Source organism: Rhineura floridana, chromosome 3 (assembly GCF_030035675.1).
Source record: "Rhineura floridana isolate rRhiFlo1 chromosome 3, rRhiFlo1.hap2, whole genome shotgun sequence".
Taxonomy (NCBI): Eukaryota; Metazoa; Chordata; class Lepidosauria; order Squamata; family Rhineuridae; genus Rhineura; species Rhineura floridana.
Genome location: NC_084482.1, coordinates 90,900,706 through 90,918,135, shown reverse-complemented (window position 1 = coordinate 90,918,135; position 17,430 = coordinate 90,900,706). Strand labels below are relative to the sequence as shown.

The following is a 17,430-nucleotide window of genomic DNA, read 5'->3' as shown; positions in this document are numbered from 1 at the left end:
TAGTGGGTTCATTTGCACTCAGCTCCGCACTCTTCCCGGGGTGTAATAAGCGAGTTGGGGAGACAGGACAGCTTGCGTGTTGGGTTTGGACCTAACATAACCATGGCTGGAACTGAACCTGCCCATTCCTCCAGCAAGTATAAATATATGTGTGTGTGCGCGCACACATAAATAAACAAATGATAGTGGGTTAGTCCAACACTGTCCAAGCAGAGATTCTCCAGTTAAAGGTGTGGTCTTAATTTGCCTTTTTTCTGAATGGTTATTAACAAGAGGAAATCTTTAAAAAGCGTCACAGCATTAGTATAGTTTATACGGAATGTCCTCATCAGAAAGATCCATCCTCATTTCTATGTAAGAAAAGCAAAGAGAGATAGAAGTGAACATTCATGTATTATTTTCAATTTGATTTTTGCAACTGAAAAAAATATATAAAATCCATCCAAATATTAAACAAGATACAGGAAGTTACAAGATCCAGTTTTACATCAATATAATAAATCATTTCGTAAGAAAAATTGAAATTCTACAGATGTTTTATTATTGTAAAAGGACTGGGGTGAGGGGAAATCAAGAAAGAAAGGGATGGTAAGAAATAAAATCAGCAAGAATTTTAATAAAAGTTACTATCTTCCATACACCATAACACCGTGAAATTTTCAAACATACGTACTGGCCAGATTAAGGCTGTAATCTGGGGCTGGGTGGGCTAATTTGCAGGTATTGGAATCCAACTCCCTTCAGCTCCAGCCAGCAGGGCCATCCCTGGGGGCATGCCTGGGGCAAATCATAGTGTTCCACCCTCTTGTCTTCATTTTCCTCCTGCCTCTCCCGCCCATCCTCTTCTTCATAGCAATGGTGATGGTGGCAGCCCCTCCCCTGGCTTACTTTTTGCTGTTGTTTTGCCATCACTTTGGCGGCAGCAGCACTGGCTGAAATCCTCCCACCCTGCCTTCATCTAGGAAAAGAGGAGGTCGAGAGCCTCACAGGGTTGGAGGGAGACCGCAGAGTTGGCCAGGAAGAGTGGCTGCTGATACCAGGTGCACACACACGAGATGGCCCTGCAAGCCAGCATCAGCACGGCCAATGTTCAGGGATGAAGTGAACTATAGTCCAACAATGCCTGGAGGGGCACAGGTTCCCCATCCTTGCTGTAATCCTATTTCCTCTTAGCTAGAAATAAACTCCATTGACCTCCATGAGACTTACTGCCAAGTAAATATGCACAGAATTGTGCCATGAAATACTTCTGGTGAAATACTTCCAAAATCATTTAGTCACAGTGTATTGATTTGACACTTCCAAATTTAAAAAAAGGTTATCCTTAAAAGATCATACATTATTTTAGCAGCAAAAGAATGCTCCGTCCCTGCTCCCAGCAAATTGTAACATGGAAATTCTTAGTGTTTATTTTAAGAGGTGCAGCAAAACCTAGAGAACACACAGCCAACGTGTATTTATACCTAGGTGATATAAAATGTACAAAGCATGCAATTAATTATCAGTTGGTTCATATATAAAAGGTCTACTTGACGTCTATGGAAATTATAGATCTTATTGTACTTCCCAGTGTCAACAGCATATTAAAAACTACTCCTGGTAGTATTTCTGTCTTTCTGCCTTTGTGAGCTTGAACAAACTATTGTTTTATACAGAGACTGAAATACACCTGCAGAAAACTTCCATATAGCAATCTTGTTTTTCACAGTGCTGTGCCTATCTCCTATGCATCAGAAAATAATATGACAATATGCCCTTTGCCTTCATGGTTGTCAGTTTGGCAAATGTTGACAATCTAAAGTAAGTTTCAAGAGAGGCAAACGACTGGAAAAAGTGTACAAGGATTTGGATTCCTTGGGGGGGGGCTAAGTCCTATCTTCTTTGCATTTGTGACTTTCAAAATGATGCTCATCCTCCCAGGTTACTTGAGTGTCTAAGTACTCCGCTCCTTCAAGTCAAACATGCTAACCTCAACATGGTGAGTGGTCTGTGTTTCAAGAGGCAGAAGAAAGTCACAAAAATACATCAGTAGAGATACTCCCCTTCATATACAAAGGCCGCATATTACAGTTCTTATTTCATGTATTCTATTTTTTCCCTGTTATCTTATCCCATTTATTAATACTAAGACTGGATATTCAGTTTCTGAAAAGAAGTTTAAAAATGTTTAACATCCCAGAAGACTAAGAGAGATAGATTGTTCTCTCCTCTATAGTTTTGCTGGAGAATCAATTACTGTTTAACATTTAATTCTGTTTAATAGTGTCACCACCACTACATGCGCACAAAGGGGAGTTTTTCAGCGAGTATCTAAAATATCTCGATGCCATCTCCCCTAATGTGCTTGCATTCACCGTAGAGAACTAATATTTCACAACAGATCAAATGACCTGTCACTGTTATTTTGAATATCCAGACTATGCAGTTTTTATCACAAGACAACATGACTGTCTTGTTTTGAGTGAAAATCTGATTTGCATAATTAGATTTTGCCTTTACTTCAGAACTTGCAAGGTTTTAAAACTATTATTAGCCAGATCCATAGGATTTAGTTTTAAAACATAAAAGGTAACTAACCTCAGAAAATCATTTTCACCATATGAACCCCTTGTTAGTGCTGCCATCGTCCAAAGACCTGGAGCACAATCCTGTCCTAACATTTCACTGGCTGGAGAGGGGGTGGTAGGACGTGGTATTGATTCTGTTGGCCTCTGCCAGTAGAGAGGAGTGTGGCTGAGGAGGGGCAATCTCCCAGTGACAGTTCTCCTGCTGGCAACAGGGTACAGAAAGCTCCAAAATGAGGCAAGGACACAGTCCTGGCAACTTTAGATCTGCTGGATCCATGCCCCAGGGACCCCCTTGAGGGACCCAGTCCTTGGGTCCTCAGCTATGCCAACAGAGTGATCACCCCACCTTCTGCCCTGCTTTGAATGTAGTGGTGCATCCAGTGCCTTGCACCTTCCCAGCTCCTTATTAGGATTACTCTACTAGATTTGTTTGCTCCTTTACAAAGTCTTCAATTAACTAACTAAAGCAACATATACCAACTGAAACTGATACAAAGAAGAAAAATGGATAGCAGTGTGGTTCTCATTCTTTGCTTCTTCCCGTAGGACTTGGAGGAGAGTTGCTTTGCTACTGCATCTTCCCTAGCTGGATCTTTTTCCAGGCTTCAGAGGCAGTAAAAATGCAGGAGTCAAGAATCCCAGCCACAGTGAACGTTCCTCCAATGATGGCACAAATCTGAGATGTTGAAAGAAAAAAGGAAATGATGAGTAGAGTTTGTGTCCCCACCCCCTCTCCAAGAGTACGAGACAGAGGTCCTGCTTGGTTTCCATTTAGCTGTTTTTAGGCAGAATATAGGCGAGGCTAAAAATAAGATCACCCAGAGAGATGAGTAGGGACTTGAGCCTCATTTCCCACATTCAGATCCAACAGCATGCATAACCTTTGCATAAATACTATGGTAAAATATTTTTATGCATCTTCTGTTGCTAGTTAACACATCCCAATCCTCATTACTCTTTAATCAATCTCCCATTCTCTACCCTTTACCTTTGGTCCTCCCTCTCTGCTTTAGACATGAAACCCACTGTGCAGAGACACATATCATTTCAGCACCAGTACCTCTATAGCAGCCTTTCCCAACCAGTGTGCCTCCAGATGCTGTTGGACCACAACTCCCATCAGCCTCAGCCAGCATTGCCAATGGTCAGGAAAGATGAGAATTGTGGTCCAACAACATCTGGAGGCACACTGGTTGGGAAAGGCTGCTCTACAGCATCTAGCACACATTATTGCAACTGAATCAATGTTCAACAGTAATGGTAACCGCTGATGCTCCTTCAGTACTGTCCTCTCCTTTTCACATTTCACAAACCATCCCAACAGCATCAACAAAGCATTAAGGAAAAAGAGAAGCAGCCAGGCAAGGCGACTGAGCAGTAAAAACTCATTTGACATCCCAAATCTTAGCTTTCCAATGAAATACACCCTATAGACAACAGTTATGAAGGCAGAAAGACAGCAGGGTTGCAGGAGCAACCCACTGTGTGTATGTGTTTGATGCAATGAAATGGTGAATTAAAAATAAGTAAATAAATTGACTCCTGGCAATCTGGGAACAGGTTTGTTTCCTTTAGGCCAAGGAAGCTGACCTGGAAATACTGGGTGAAAGAGATAGGTATCTAGATGAGATCTTCAGGGTCGTGACACAAGGATAATAATAATAATAATTTAATTTGTGGGTCGCCTATCTGGCCAATGGCCACTCTAGGCGACGTACAATTTAACAACAATACATTACATCATAATAAAATACATCATAAAATACAATATAACAATAAAACAATAAAACAGTTCCAGTACAGAGTAGTAGGCTATTGGTCGTAAAAATTTAACCCTCCCCGGAAGTCCCAAAGGCCTGTCTGAAGAGCCAGGTCTTCAAAGCTTGGCGGAATACATTCAGGGAAGGGGCATGTTGAAGGTCATACGGGAGGGAGTTCCAGAGAGTGGGGGCCGCCACTGAAAATGCCCTCTCTCTTGTCCCCGCCAACCTAGCTGTTTTAGTTGGCGGGATTGAGAGAAGTTCCTGTGTGGCTGATCTTGTTGGGCGGCATGATTGGTGGCGCTGGAGGCGCTCCATCAGATAAACTGGGCCAAAACCATATAGGGATTTAAAGGTTAATACCAACACCTTGAATTGGGCCCGGAAAATAACTGGGAGCCAGTGTAGGTCGAACAACACTGGGGTGATGTGTTCCCGGCGGCGACAGTTTGTAAGTAGTCGAGCCGCAGCATTTTGTATAAGTTGTAATTTCCGGACCGTTTTCAAGGGTAACCCCACGTACAGCGCATTACAGTAATCCAACCGAGAGGTGACCAGGATGCCACTCTCAGGCAGACAGTAACTCCACTGCCATAGACAATGAGAGTCTCAGAGGATGAGGGCACCATACTAAGAAAGAGGGAAATGATTTGATTTATTTGTATTTATTATTAAATTTATATCCCACCCTTCCTCCCAGAAGGAGCCCAGGGTGGCAAACGATCCATTAGAAAGGACCTAACCTGTCAGCTCTGATCACCTCTCACACCAAGAATATGCCTCCAAGGTTAGTAACGAGCAAGTCTTCAATCCATTACACATTTTCCTGGGAGTAAGTCCCATTGAACCTAATGGAGTTTACTTCTGAGCAGACATGTACTGGATTGCAGCCTTATTCAAACACATTAGAAACACAAAGAGACAAGTAGAATTTGCAACAGAATGTTGCAGCGTGGCATGCTCCTGTTTAGGGTGCCAGCCAGTCAGTCATCCAGGTTCTCTTCTAGGATATTCTGTTCCCACTCCTCACCCCCAATCCGGATTTTTGTTCTTCCCCATATAATCTGTAAGAATTCTATGGCCACTGAGCACACTTAGTCCTTAATGGGATGTTTTTGGAGTCCTCCCCTTTAGAGTGTCTTGAAGGTTCTTTGTAGTTCTACAAAGGTTGTGATTCCCCCAAGCCTGCTATTACATTCTTCTTGTGAACAGATGGTGCTGATTGCGTTACATTAAGGTAGGGACTTGGAGAATGAGTTGTTCGTATATAGAATGTGTTTGTGATGGGTATGTTGATACTATGATGACTTTCTTGCCAGGTCTAAACATGATGGGCATTACCATGTTATCGAGATAGGCTGGGAGATGGTGGGGTGTTGGAGAGAGGTTAGCAGTCATTGTGCATGTTGGCACCAGTGGCATTGGCAAACATAGTCAAATAGACCTGGCAGCAAAATTTAGGTTGTTAGGTAAGATACTGAAGTCCAGGACCTTCAAGGTAGCACTCTCAGAAATGCTATTTCTTCACATGCAGAGCCAGCTAGACAGGTGGAACTGAGAAGGTCTCAATGAATGTGTGAGACAATGGTATTGGGAGGAGGGGTTTAGATGTGTTAATAACTGGGAAACATTTGGGACAAGTCAGTCCACTTGAACTGAAATGGAACTTGCCTACTACTCCTCTGATATTAAAAAAGTCACAGAGCACCTTTTACACTGATTTCTGGGAGAAAGCAAACATGAGCCGGGAAGTATTTGGTTCAAGACAAGAACTTTAGGGAATGATGGTGGAAATATTCGAGGTTATTCAAATGTGGGTGGGGTAGAATTAATTTAAAAGAGTCTACTGCAAAACATGTAAAGGTGATGAGGGAAAATGCACAAGCTAAAGACATTTCGGGAGGAATAAAATGTACAGATTTGTATATGTTAATGTTAGAAACCTCTGAGCAAAGATGAGGTTGCTGGAGTGCTTGGTTGTAAAAGAGAACATAGATTTAGTGGATATAATAGAAACCTGGTAGAATAGAGAGAACAGATGGGATAGAGTTAATCATGGATACAAACTCTACAGAAAGGACAGAAGGTGCATACTGAGTGGTATAGCTCTGTTGCTCAAATAGAATCCAATAAAGTAGAAAATCTAAGAGAAGTAAACTCTCCACATAATTGCAATGGGTGGCAATATCAGCCCTGAAAAGTAGTTTAATATTGAGGACATACTATTGCATCCCTGGCCAAAATGCTGAGAGCAATCCTGAGATTTAGTGGGCATAATAGAAACCTGGTGGAATAGAGAGAACCAATGGGATACAGCCCACAGAGGAAGGAGAGAGAGAGAGAGAGAGATCTTAAGATTGCTCCCTCTCTTTGTCAGAAAGCATTCAAAGGCTGAAATAACTGGCAATTTCAGTTACCTTCACAGAGACTAGGTAAATGCAAGTTTGGTTCATGACAAGGAGGCAAAGTTTTTAGACACAATGGCCACCTTACTTTCTTAAAAAATTATGTAAAGTTCTATAATATAAATTATTAATTTTGATTACATTATTAATTCTATATTTAATAATGCTTTCCACAAATCTGCCCAGGACAGACATTAAGCCAACCGGTCTGTCATTTCCAAGATCCCCCCTGGTGGTACATTGGCCACTTTTCAGTCCTGACATATGGAAGTTGATCTTGGTGACTAATTACATATTTTTGCTATAAGATCATTAATTTCACATTTGAGTTCTTTAGGAACTCTCCAGTGGGATGCCATCTAAACCTGATGATTTGTTTGTTTTTAATTTGTCAATAAAGCTTAGAACCTGTCTCTTGTCAACACTATTTGCCTCTGTTCCTCAGGCTCCCTTCCAGAGAAAGTTAATTCATGCACAAGAATCTGCCCTCCATTTTTGTCAAGATAATTTATTCAGCTTCTCTGCAATCTCCTTTTTCTTTCTCCCACTTGAGAGTTTAATCGCCACTGCATGGTTTCTTCGGCACTCTAAATACAAATATCTTCTATACTTCCTTGTTTATCAGTTGTCAAAGTATTTCTAGCACACATAGCACCATGCAGTCTTTATCTCACACACATTCACAGCAGATTGATGCTGAGAATTTTTCAGATTTCCAAAATGGAGAAACGATGATGTTACCTGTTCCTTAGCAAGCCCAACACTTCAGCCACTAGGTAATAAAGCCTATCTATATTTAATAGTGAGGGGGTGGGGAACCTGTGGCCTTAAATAACTTCCATCATACATTGCCATTGGTTATGCTGGCAGGAGCTGATGGAAATTATCTAAAAGTTCCCCACCCCAATGAAATGGAAATGGACTGCCTTCAAATTGATCCCGACTTATGGCTTCCCTTTGAATAGGGTTTTTATGGTAAATGGTATTCAGAGGTGGTTTTACCACTGCCTTCCTCTGAGGCTGAGAGGCAATGACTGGCCCAAGGTCACCCAATGAGCTTCTTGGTTGTGTGGGGATTTGAACCCTGGTCTCCCAGGTTGCAGTCCAACACTCTAACCACTACACCACACTGACTCTCCCCCCACCCCAATAGTGAGATTCAAAATGGATAAATATATTAATCCAGGTGAGAAAAAAGCTCAATAATTTCTCAAATCCAATAAAGAAATATGAGGTCAAGGCTTGTGTCCTAGGGACATAAGATTTTAAGAGAGAGACTTTGGACACATAGGAAACAAACATGTGGTAAGGGATTATGTCTTTGAGGCTACAATCCTATGGACATTACTGGAGAGCAAGCCCCACTGAACCCAGTGGGAGGAGACATAAGACTGGGCTGTAAAGCAGCTCAAGAAAACGAGCTGTAAACCTTTCACAGGGCGAAGCTGAGCCCCCTCTTCACTCACATATACCTACCACCATGCAGCCAAAGAGAACAATGACTTAAAATTGGAAAGGGAATTAGACAGCATGAGTGAACAAGGTTTTAATAACAAGTAGCAGCAAGAGGAGGCAAGGAGGGAGGGAATTGCTCATTTCTATGTGTATTTTTAACTCAGGTTTGTGTCCAGTAAGCTCAGAAAAATGGGAAGACACTTCAGTGACAGAAAGTCTAGGTAAATGCATTTTTCAGAGCACAGCTACCATTCTCTGGAACAAAAGCCACCAAAACCCCTGGTACAATTAATATATATTTAAAGAGACTGTTATGGCTTCCACTGTCACTCATCCCTATCCGTCTATTCCTCCGCTTCCTCCAAGAGTGATGCAAACTTACTTTTCAGGGAAAATGACAGCAGAATGAGTTAGGCAATTTCAACCCATGTAGATCAGCTGACATGAAGGTTTTATACCGCAAGTAGAGAGGAGGGAATGTACTTTCTGCACTGAGGGCAGGAAAATATGACTTCAGAACAGCAAATACAAAAAAAAAAAAAAACACACCCAGAGAAAAACATATTCATCTGTACAGCTCTGCACCACTGAGTGCTTATGACTCACACATACCTGGCATCTGCTTAGTGTCTGCCTCCTCTTCATGCATTTTAAAAAGCCTTTTGATTTTGGTGTCATCAAAAATCAAAGGTAGAAGCATTCAGCAAAGAAAGAGGGGATGGAGGAGTCTTTTAAAAAAAGGAAATAAAAATTCTTGTCCAAAAGGCTAGGAATGAGGTTCTGTAGAAGCATCCCCCTTTCTGCATTAGAATCCCCTTAGTTTAGACAGCTGTTGACATGCTGGTCCAGAAAGTAAGACATACAAGTGATCCATCTTTTAGTGGTTGGTGCTAAGGGCTCACTACTCAAAAGTAGAAAGATCCAATAGACCTTACTTGCTTTGGAATTGGCCACACATATTTTAGACAATGACAACTAGGACCTACAACACAATGTTGCAGTGTATCCCCACCCCCTAAGAGGAGGCTCCTACCCAGAGTTCCACCTGACCCGGAACAGGAGCCTTGTACCATTGTTCAGGCCGCTGCAGTGAAGGAGGAATTTAAAGAAGGGAAGAAAGTTACTTTTTTGTTCCCCTGTCTCAAGGCCTGCTGTGTTATCTATTGCTCAAGGGATCAGGTCTTGGGTTGGCTGCCCCTAAACCTGAGCATTTTATCGCTATAAAGCAAGAAGTGGCACTGGAGAATGGGAAAATGAAAAGGTATCCTTCTACCTTTTCTTGCTCCTGAAACATCCCTATATAGTGCAGGGAAGTAAGGTTTGTTTTTAACTTCATGGCATACATTATCCCAATCCCTAATTCCCCTTGAGGTACTTGTCATAAGCTCTTTGGACATGAGCAAGTCAGTTCCCACTCCTCACCTACCTTTCATGTTCACTTCTCCCCAGCACCCACACACAAACTAGCATTCTATGCCTTACCTATTGTTCATCATAGGTTCTCACAATCTCCCGGACTTCTGTTTCCTATAGACCCTTCCCCCACTTTTTTTAATAAGGCAGAAGAAAGAGGTACCAACAGAAAACAATGGAGAAAGCTATGATTGTTGGCATAGCTGTGACTGGATAGCTGCATGTTCCCACTCCTTAACCCAATAAAAGGTATGGAATTCCTATCTTTGGCAACTAATGTAAATCTGGAAGTTTCATCGCCAGCCAATGGAGACAATTACTTCACATGCCGTATTTCTATAAGTTCAGTGGGCATCAGCATAATGAAAGTAAAGGAAGCTCTCAGGTCCTTGTCAAGCCACAATGATTGGTCGTTTTTTAAATGTTTTTTGTTTATTTTAATTAGCAAAGGTATATACTTCTGTGTACATAATAGAGTCCCCAATTAAGTAGAAATTGCTACTTTATATTGAGTAGCCCCATTTCACTTCTTAAAACTTATCAGTTAGGATGCTCACTGGAGAGCTTGTGTGGTATAGTGGTTAAGAGTGTTGGACTAGGACTGGGGAGGACCAAGTTCAAATCTACACACACACACAGCCATAAAGCTCACAATCACTGTCTCTCAACCTAACCTACCTCACAGGGTTGTTGTGAGGATAAAAGATGAAGAGCCATTATTCTGCCTTGAGATCACTGGAAAAAAGGTGGGATATAAAATAAATAAATGAACAGGAGAATTGTCTTCCAGTCTCACAACAATCCAATAAGGTAGTTAGGCTAAAGCACTGCTCTGAGCTCCTTGAAGGAAGGGAAGGTCACAAATACATGAAGTAAAATTAAATATTCCTATCAAATCCAGAAGTAGTAGGCAGCAGACAGGTGTTCTCTCATTCCTGTTGTATATAGCCAGTGAATATGTGGACAAAACAACACTTTTGTTTAATGACACTCTTTCTCCCCCAAGTATTTTACCAACAGGTTTTTATGTGTGCTGTCACACTCTGTGTGCCATAGAACAATAATGGAAATTCCATCCAAAATAGTCAACCAACATATTTATGTCACTCCTACTATAAACAAATACACACCAAATATAATAGAACTGCATCCAACTGACCAGTCATACATCCACATCAACACTATTCTGCCTGGCAGCTTGCTTAAAGTTCCCACGGTGAGCAACACTAAAAAGTTCCATTCCCTGTAAGGTAATAATAGGATGTTTTACATTTCCAAACCTGGATAAATTCTCTCATGGCCTGCTAGGGTCTTTTCCCACCTTGCTTATAAGAACACATTGAAAAACACTTCAATGTTTCTGTGAGAGTTGTATGGGGGCAGCCTGGTAAACAAACTACCCAACAAAAGGAACAGCAGGTGCTCTTTCCGTGAGCCTCCTTTGTAGCATTTAACTAAGCATCTGCTGCTTAACAAGATTCAGGGTGCTTCTGAGGTCTGCCCCACTTAACAATAACTCCAGCTGCCACAAGCGGATAATCTCTGGCTGGGCCAGAAGGCTATAGCCTCTTCACAGTAATGACGACTAGCCAGTCTCCAAGACAACCATGATGTAGAAGGACAAGCAGGCAGCATTAGGAAAGGTTGGGATAGCAGGAATGATGACAACTCAGAGAGTCATTGACCGTAATAATGTACAGTAGCCCTGTTTCTCTCACTCTAATTTCAATCCTAGAAAGAGGACTGGTATTTCAACATGGTGGAAGTGCAAAGATTGTACATACAAGACATGGGTGTATTTTGGTGGAGAATTTCTATAGTCGTGATACAAAATGGGTGGAACCTCTAGAACAAGGTACTTATTATTAGAGCCCAGATTGTGCAAGAGACTAGAGCTCAAGACATTTTTAAAGTAATAGTTCAGTGTCCAAATGTACACCCAGTGGACACAAATGGTCACATAAAATGTAATCAGTAAACCAAGAACACATTCAGATTGGAAGCCACTGAAACACTGACTAGAGGTATGAAATTGTAGTTAAATTGACTAGAAACAGTAGAACATGGGGACACATTACAAAATAATTCTTAGGATTATTACAAACCACCAGTCTTTCTGAAAAACCTCTTAACAAATCACTGTCTAAACAGTGCGATGTATCTGTTCTCTGTATCTTTTTTCTTTTTTCATAAGAATTCTGCTATAGCATGGCATGGATCAGTAGTAGTTTTTAATTTTAATTGATTATATAATTCATGTATTTGTATATGTGTATATACATGTATATGTGGGTGGGTGGGCAGGCTAGTAAGAATTTTGCTAGGCCAGTAACTTGTATAAATGCAATTTGCAAGGCTGTATGCACTCCTTTTTGAACTACTTTTGCCTCAATCCAAACATCAGGACTTGTACATGGTACAGAGGTTCTACATGCAAGCCATTTGAATGAAAAAATTAATACCCAGGAACAATTCCTTTAAAAATGTCCTGCTAGACCTCCTCACCTGAATGAACAATGTTGGTCCTCAAGTTCAGCTTTATGGCTCTTTTCTGGCCTAGTTCTCCATCATAGGGAACTAATGTGAGCTATTTAAAAGTAGAAAAGAGGGGGTAAGGGCAACTTACCGTTGTGATAAATCTGTACAAGGGCTGTCGCCTTTCTGTATATTTCACTGTGATGGGACTCAAGTCATAGCGAAACCAGATGGCCGGAATGATGCGCCCTGTATGGCTGTACGCTACATACTCCTGAAAAAGAAAACATAGCAAGAAATGAAAAGCACAAACTATAAACAGGCTCCTGAGACCCCGCCATCCAAGATGCTTTCCCCCTCTTCCCTTCACTTCCCACTTAGCTACTTCTTACTGTTCAAGACAATGACTTAATTATTGATGTAACATTACCAGCTCCAATCCATCAAAACAGCACCAAGGCCCCTCTCATGTAGGAAGAGACAACAGCTATATCAAGTAGGTTCTGCAATATGAACCCCAAACTAGTATTGCTTTTCTTTGTTCTTAAATTTCTGGTGATGAAACTGTCAGGGACTGGAATGCAACCAGAATAATTTCAAAGCGAGGCTTTTGAAAGAGTCCTGAGAAATGCTGGATGGAAGAGGAATAAGCAAAATAGCACAGAGCCAATATTAGTCTTGTGCTAAGAGTTTTGTACCAAATTGTTTCAACAATGATAATTTTCCTCTGATCGCAATTTGCATACCGTTTTGAACATTCTATTCTTTTTTAAAAACACCCACAGAAAGATAGAGTTTCTAGTTGAAGACATGGATTGCCTTTAAGTAGACTCCAACTTATGGCAACCCTATGAATAGGGTTTTCATGGTAAGCGGTATTCAGAGGGGGTTTACCATTGCCTTCCTCTGAGGCAGTGACTGGCCCAAAGTCACCCAGTGAGCTTCATGGCTATGTGGGGATTCGAACCCTGGTCTCCCAGGTCGTAGTCCAACACTCTAACCACTACACTAAACTGAAGAGGAGCAATTTTGAAATCCTAATCTCACTGTTACTCACAGCAACATTTGTATCTTGCATTAGCTAAATGCCCATTTATGGCCCTACATCAGCAACAAAGGATCAAGAGCGGAAACTCTTCTCTCACCATTTCCAAACTGTATCTTGGAACTTGTGCACTGGACTTTTAGCAGAGTGTTAGCCAGCATTCTTAGTACAAATAAGATGTTACACTGCTTAACTTGTTGCCATCTCCTTCTATGTCACCAAAGTCCAGGGGTGTAGTTGCCCAGGGTCACAACCCCTTACTTTTTAGGGAGCAGGGTCCCTATGTTCAAGCCAATCAGCATAAGAAGAATTGATGGACTGCCTTCAAGTCGATCCTGACTTATGGCAACCCTATGAATAGGATTTTCATGGTAAGCGGTATTCAGAGGTGGTTTACCATTGCCTTCCTCTGAGGCTGAGAGGCAGTGACTGGCCCAAGGTCACCCTGTGAGCTTCATGGCTATGTGGGGATTCGAACCCTGGTCTCCCAGGTCGTAGTCCAACACTCTAACCACTACACCACACTGGCTCTTATAAAAAGAATTAGAAGAATCTTTTCACTTGGCTAACAACATGCTTCCTCGTCCTTTCATGCTGATTGGAGCCAATCAGAGTGAAAGGAGGCGAGTCAGTTACTGAGAAGACCCTTAACAGTAGCTAACACATGCCTCCCCTTTCATGCTGACTGACTTCTAGGGTAAGTGGGAAGTGAGCTTCATGGCAAAGGACCTTGGTCTCCCAAATCCTAGTCCCACACTTGGCTTCATTTCAGAATTCTTAAAATCAAAATATTTCTGACAATATTTAGCCCACCGAGAGAAATCGAGAGGGGGGAAGCCCATGCACACAGCAGTTTTATTCTGGTTCTGTAATTCTGTAATTGCAGAAAAGATGGTGAACCCTGGGTGTATGGCTGTGCGAAGCTATGGTGCGACTATCATGAAGGGACCCTGCATTGCTGAATTTGCCACTACACTACTGACCAAGTCACAGCCTCATGCATTAACTCTACACATATGCCTTCCCCTCACTGCTATCTGTGTCATAGGCCTCAAGGAGAACATCTGGCAAGAGTGGGAGGATGAAGCGTGAGGTACAGATCTTGGGGAAGGGGCTGTCAGTACTGCGGAAAGGAATGAAGGACGCACAGGGGAAAGGTCTTCAGAAGCATCTGGGCTTGCTAATAGAATTACTGATAAAAGCCCAGATCCCTTCTTCCTTTCCCCTGAACCATCTAGTCATGAATCTGCCCAGGCACACAGCCCAAATGTACCTGTGGAACAATTAAAACTCAATGAATTGCTGAGAGAACAAAGTGAAAGCAGTTAGTCTGAGCCAGAGTTTACACTTTTGCCAAGGTCAAGGAGATTAGATGTGACAGCTTCAGAAGATGCTTTCAACTCCTAGAAAGAAAGTCTTAGAATTAACCCATAGATGTAAGCCCACCCACTCTGATATAAAAGTCTGGTAATCCCTGTTTAGGGCTGTTGTGGCAACGTTTTGCTCCCGAGATAAGCTTAGAATCTTTGGAATCCTGAGAGATGTTCCAGTATTTTGATTCATGCCTAGGATGTGATGCTGAATAAAGCTTCACGCAGAAAAATCCAGTCTTCTGGTCCTGAGTCTGCTTCTCTGATTGGGAGCAAGAACAATCTGTTTCCTTTGTGTGTGGGGCAGGTATGGATGTGGCTAGAAAGGATGCACTCCTTTGCAGGTGGGGCTCCCTATCAGCCCTGAGATCAGCTGCAGTAAGTAGCTTCCCATCAGGAACCTGAAATTCCTCACTCTGGACTACACCAACAGTGATGCTCTTTGCAAATTTTTAAAAAGGAGAGAGGTGGACTTTGTCTTTCGGAATGTTTTAGCTAAGGATTCTACAAGGTGGGAAGAGGAGAGGTGACTAGAAACAGGCATTGTTAACAAATGGCTGGGTGAACACAGAAGAAAATGAAACAAAGGCTGCTGAAGTTGGACTAACAACCACTGCCTGCCATTGCCCACCACCAAACCAGTGTATATATAACACTTCAGACCAGAGGCTCTTAAAATGTGATCAGTGAGCTCCATTCAAGTGGTTTGTGGAAAGGCTGTTGAACAGTCAAGAATATCTGTACTTGATTTATTTTTTCTGATGAGAGAGATCAATTTCACAGAACTTTATTTTTTTTAAAACAGGCACATCTATCACATTAAAAAGACAAGACTACAGTTATTAAAATATGAGTTATGTACATGCTTTGATTTGTAAAACAAAAACAAGTGGTCTGCTGAGACCCCCTGCAGTTTTCAAATGGTCTGCAGGGAAAAAGGTTAAGCGCTGTTGTTTTAGAATGTTCCAGCCTTTTACATACAGTATCTCAGAAGTCTTACAACAATCATGTACGGTAGAACTGAATTACAATCTCCATTTTGAGATGGTATAGGGGTGCTGCTTGAGAATCAGTAGCTTGTCTAAGATCACCTAAAGAAGGGTTGTGGAACCTTTTTTTCTACTGAGGACCACATTCCTTTTGGGGTAGTCTGCTGGGAACCACTTACTAGTAATGGACAGAGCTAGAATCAGTGGAGGGCAGAGTCAAAAATGGGTGGAGCACCTCCTCTTCCTCTGTTTCTTTGCCATTTCCTCTCTCCCCTGGTGCTCCCCCCTCCATTGCCAATCACATTAAATTAGGCAAAGGATCGAATGTAGCCCTCGGGGCACAAGTTGTTCAGCCCTGACCTGATCGAAGAAGTTCATGGCAGAAATGAAATTTGAAATGGAGATATTGCAGTTTATAGGCTAGTCTTTTTGCCGCTATGTTACACTAGCTCATAATGGATTAGTGGTGGGACAAAGACCAGCTAAAATTCTAAAATGTCTGCTCAAATGACCATTTATAAAAGATAAATGGCAATATAACAAGGTTATTATCTTACACCAGAAGTAAAGTACTCAGTGGGAAAGGGCGGGTGATCAGATGCAAATGGCGCAAGCTGCTCAAAGTGCTGATTGAAAGAAATCATGCCCACCCCTAAAAAAAAAAACACCTCTGGCAGATGTGAGAGTATCTTGAGATTGGAAAGAGTTTTATTGTTTTCTGAATCCCATTCAGTTGGGACACTGGATTCAAGCAACCACTCTGTTCCTTCATGAGATTGTCTTTAGCAGCCATCCCACATGGATATTCACATTTGGAGGCCTTGATGAATTAAAAGAAAGTATGGAAACCTCTGAGCAGCCCAGCATTCAGAAAACACATAATATCATTTACAAAGGCCACATATAGCATTTATCAAATTCCTTAAGCATCCCTAGTAAGCAGGAACACCAACTTTTTTTACTCTCAGTTCTTCGCTTTTCCAGCAGGGGCTGCCATTGCACTCACTTCAAACACAATGAAAGTTAACAACAATGGAAACAGGGCTTCTAACTGAAGGCTTGCCCAGTTTGTTGTTATGTGCCTTCAAGTCGACTATGACTTATGGAGACCCTATGAATCAGCGACCTCCAACAGCATCTGTTGTGAACCACCCTGTTCAGATCTTGTAAGTTCAGATATGTGGCTTCCTTTACGGAATCAATTCATCTCTTGTTTGGCCTTCCTCTTTTTCTACTTACTGGATGTAAACTGCCCAGAGAGCTTCGGCTATGGGCGGTACAAGTGCATTAAATAAATAAATACATACTCCCTTCTGTTTTTCCCAGCATTATTGTCTCTTCTAGTGAATCCTGTCTTCTCATGATGTGTCCAAAGTATGATCACCTCAGTTTCATCATTTTAGCTTCTAGTGACAGTTCTGGTTTAATTTGTTCCGACACCCAATTATTTGTCTTTTTCACAGTCCATGGTATGCACAAAGTTCTCCTCCAACACCACATTTCAAATGAGTTGATTTTTCTCCTATCCGCTTTTTTCACTGTCCAACTTTCACATCCATACACAGAGATCGGGAATACCATGGTCTGAATGATCCTGACATCAAGCCAGGCTTTTCTAGCAAAGGATGTGTTTTATGCTTACCTTATTGGCTACAGTATATTGGTATGAGTAACGTTGTTTGCCACTTATGTCTTCATACACAGTGGGAACAATCTTCAGTATATAATCGTAGGATGCAAGGGCTGCATAACCAAGAAAGAAAGCTGAACCCAACCATGTTCAGAAACCAAAAAATCACAGCACAGCAGTATGCTCAGAAATACAGCCCTGCAACTTTAAAAGCAGAAGTTTTTGTTTTTTTTAAATCTAAATTGGCTTAATCCAGCCTATACTACATTCATGCCTTGTAGGTAACAATACACTTTTGTCTCTGCATTTTACCAGTATAGA

The 17,430-nt window shown here is 41.6% G+C and overlaps 1 protein-coding gene across 3 annotated transcripts in view; it reads right to left on the bottom strand.

The window, feature by feature from the left end:
* Positions 1-374: 374 nt before the first annotated feature.
* ERGIC1 (endoplasmic reticulum-golgi intermediate compartment 1) overlaps positions 375-17,430 on the bottom strand; it is a 119,077-nt gene continuing 102,021 nt past the window's right edge. For all 3 annotated transcript variants that reach the window (XM_061616901.1, XM_061616903.1, XM_061616902.1), the window contains 3 exons: positions 17,122-17,222; positions 12,227-12,349; positions 375-3,243 (listed from right to left, as the gene is read on the bottom strand). In XM_061616901.1, the coding sequence (XP_061472885.1) occupies positions 3,136-3,243; positions 12,227-12,349; positions 17,122-17,222 (332 nt within the window). In that variant the 3' untranslated portion in view covers positions 375-3,135. The remainder of the gene's footprint in view (positions 3,244-12,226; positions 12,350-17,121; positions 17,223-17,430) is intronic.